This window comes from Octopus sinensis, linkage group LG16, assembly GCF_006345805.1.
Source record: "Octopus sinensis linkage group LG16, ASM634580v1, whole genome shotgun sequence".
NCBI classification, from domain to species: domain Eukaryota; kingdom Metazoa; phylum Mollusca; class Cephalopoda; order Octopoda; family Octopodidae; genus Octopus; species Octopus sinensis.
The window spans coordinates 41,035,467-41,037,966 of NC_043012.1; the positions used below are offsets into that span (position 1 = coordinate 41,035,467).

The 2,500-nt window shown below is 42.6% G+C and overlaps 1 protein-coding gene across 1 annotated transcript in view; it reads left to right on the forward strand.

Annotated features, from left to right (window-relative positions):
- The first annotated feature begins 816 nt into the window (after positions 1-816).
- Positions 817-2,500, forward strand: part of LOC115220538 (short transient receptor potential channel 7) — a 116,327-nt gene continuing 114,643 nt past the window's right edge. Inside the window, exon 1 of the mRNA XM_029790682.2 lies at positions 817-2,090. Within this exon, the coding sequence (XP_029646542.2) occupies positions 954-2,090 (1,137 nt within the window). The 5' untranslated portion in view covers positions 817-953. The remainder of the gene's footprint in view (positions 2,091-2,500) is intronic.

Consider the following 2,500-nt stretch of genomic DNA (forward strand, 5'->3'; position numbering starts at 1 on the left):
TTATCGTATTAACCACCGAGAGATAAAAGGTAAAGTTGACCTCGGCAGGATTTCCAATCATGGGTCTGACCAAATACTGTGAAGCCATTTTATCCGATGCTCTTCAGATTCTGATAATGAAAGAAATATTATTTGTATTGTTTGTTTGTGTGTTTTATCGCCAGTTTCATTACGGTTTATTATTATTTTTTAATTACAGTTTATTTTGTTTTCTTTCATAGGGTCGCAAGAATCAGTGGTATGAATCTTTTTGGAGGCATACACGAGCACCACCTGGTGGCGCACCATGGCAACAATGGATCACTCCCATACAATAGAGATTCAAGAAAAAGAAGAAATGATTCAGTTATAGGAACTCTTCTGGAATTTTTCCCTCATTCGGAATTTCCATAGTGTTTTTGGTTTCGGGGTTTTGGGGTTTGTTGGCCGCCTCTCATCTGACCCCTTCCTCAGTTTTCTTTTTTATCCTTTGCTTATTTTATAATTCACGCCTCCTCTTTCTCCCCTTCTTTTCCTCCCCACCCCTCTTCCACTTCCTCCACTTCCGCCTCAGCCTCCTCCTCCTTTTCCTCTTGCTCTTCTCTTTCTTCTTCTTCTTCTTCTTCTTCTTCTTCTACTTCTTCTTCTTCTTCCTCCTCCTCCTCCTCCTCCTCTTCTTCTGTTTGTTGTTTTCTTTTTCTGTACTATCATTATTAGATTATAAGTATTATTTTAATTCTATAACATCTTTACACCCACACTCAAACGTCCACCTACAAACACACACGCACGTACGCACACACACACATACATACAAACACACAAACACACGCATATATATATATATATATATATATATAAACTAAGGCCTTATTCTAATTAGTTTTTATAGTGCCTGGTGCCTCTTTACCTTCAGTTTTTCTTTCTGATTGATGTGACCCCTTCGTAGGGGTCTGGTATGTCTCAGCCAAGCAATGCCCCGACGTTGTTTACAACAAAAATCAACATTGCCCTTTCAGTCGCTGTCTTCCCCAACAGGTTCCCCGAAGGTTTTGTCCCCTATAACCACCCTGCCTCCTCCCGGTTCTCCCCCGACCCCTTCTCCCCCAAATTCCCCCACCGCTACAGCTCTGCTTTCTGGCATACCCCTAGAGCCACGTCGAAAAGAACCTATAACGGCTGCTTCCACCATCGTTTCGAATATTAATCTCACACCACCCCCTCATTTGCCGCCGCCGGCAGCGGCGCAGGGTTCAAGTACGGCTTCCGGTACCCCTCCCATGACACTGACGTCAATAACTTCGAAGACCACAACGACGACTACGAATGCGACCACTGCTGCAACGACGGGCGCTGCTGCCGTCGCTGCAGCCGCTGCAGTGGTGCTTCCAACGTCAGCAACGCCTCTTCCTTTATTGTCACTACCCCGCAATTCACACCCATCAATTAATACATCATTATTCACCTCCAATAAAACCAACAACAGCAGCAGCAACAACAATAACTGTCCGTTTGCCGCAGCAAGTTCCTCCTTCGCCTCTGCTAACGCTTCTTCAGTTGCTAATGGTAGTAAAATCGCAGCCTTCATCCGAATGTCGCAACAATATCAAGACACATCGAAACCAAAATTAACGTCGACGAATTCATCCCGTACGATGGGTGGTAGGATATTTCAGCGGCGATCTGCTGTCACTCGATCTAATATGAATACCGGACGGCGTTATTCAACTCGAGATAATACGGAAGAGAAGGAAAAGGTAGCCAGAAGTATATTTGGTGACGTCCCGTTGACGGGCCTGGAGCGGCGTTTCTTGACGGCAGCGACGGACGGTAATTTAGCTGAGATAAAGCAATGCATCATGGAAGGCGTAAATGTCAACTGCAGGGATTACCTGGGACGTACGGCACTGCAGTTGGCATTGCAAGGAGATCATTATGACGCAACTAAGTTTCTACTTGATCACTGTACCTTGGATGTTATTGAAGAAGGTTTGTTGCACGCTATCAAGCTGGAGAATGTACGAATTTGTGACATGTTTCTTAACCATCCCGTTTATGCTGATGAAAGGAATCGGAGGAGATTAGAATTCCAGCATGGATTTTACGAACAGGTAAATATACACGAATTGATATATATATATATATTATTTATTTATTGATATTCATGTTATATTCCATAAATGTGTTGACCCTTCATATATATCTTTATATATAAAAGTGAGGTTGTGTGCTGTCTGTCTCCTACGATTTAGATTCCTAACTACTCCCACATTTTGCGGTGCAGTTTAACCAAAACCGGGTATCTTATAGTCGTGATTCATATCGAGCCCTTCTGGGTATTAGCGCGCGTCTATGATGAGTCTACGATTTAAAAAAAAAATTACCATCAATTTTTCCCATTTTAATGCATTTTTGGCATATATAAGGGAAGTAACTCTCTAAAAATTTATTATTAAATCTCAGAACGTAAAAAGCTACAGTAACCCCCCCCTTTGTGGTTTGCCATATTGAGATGGCTATT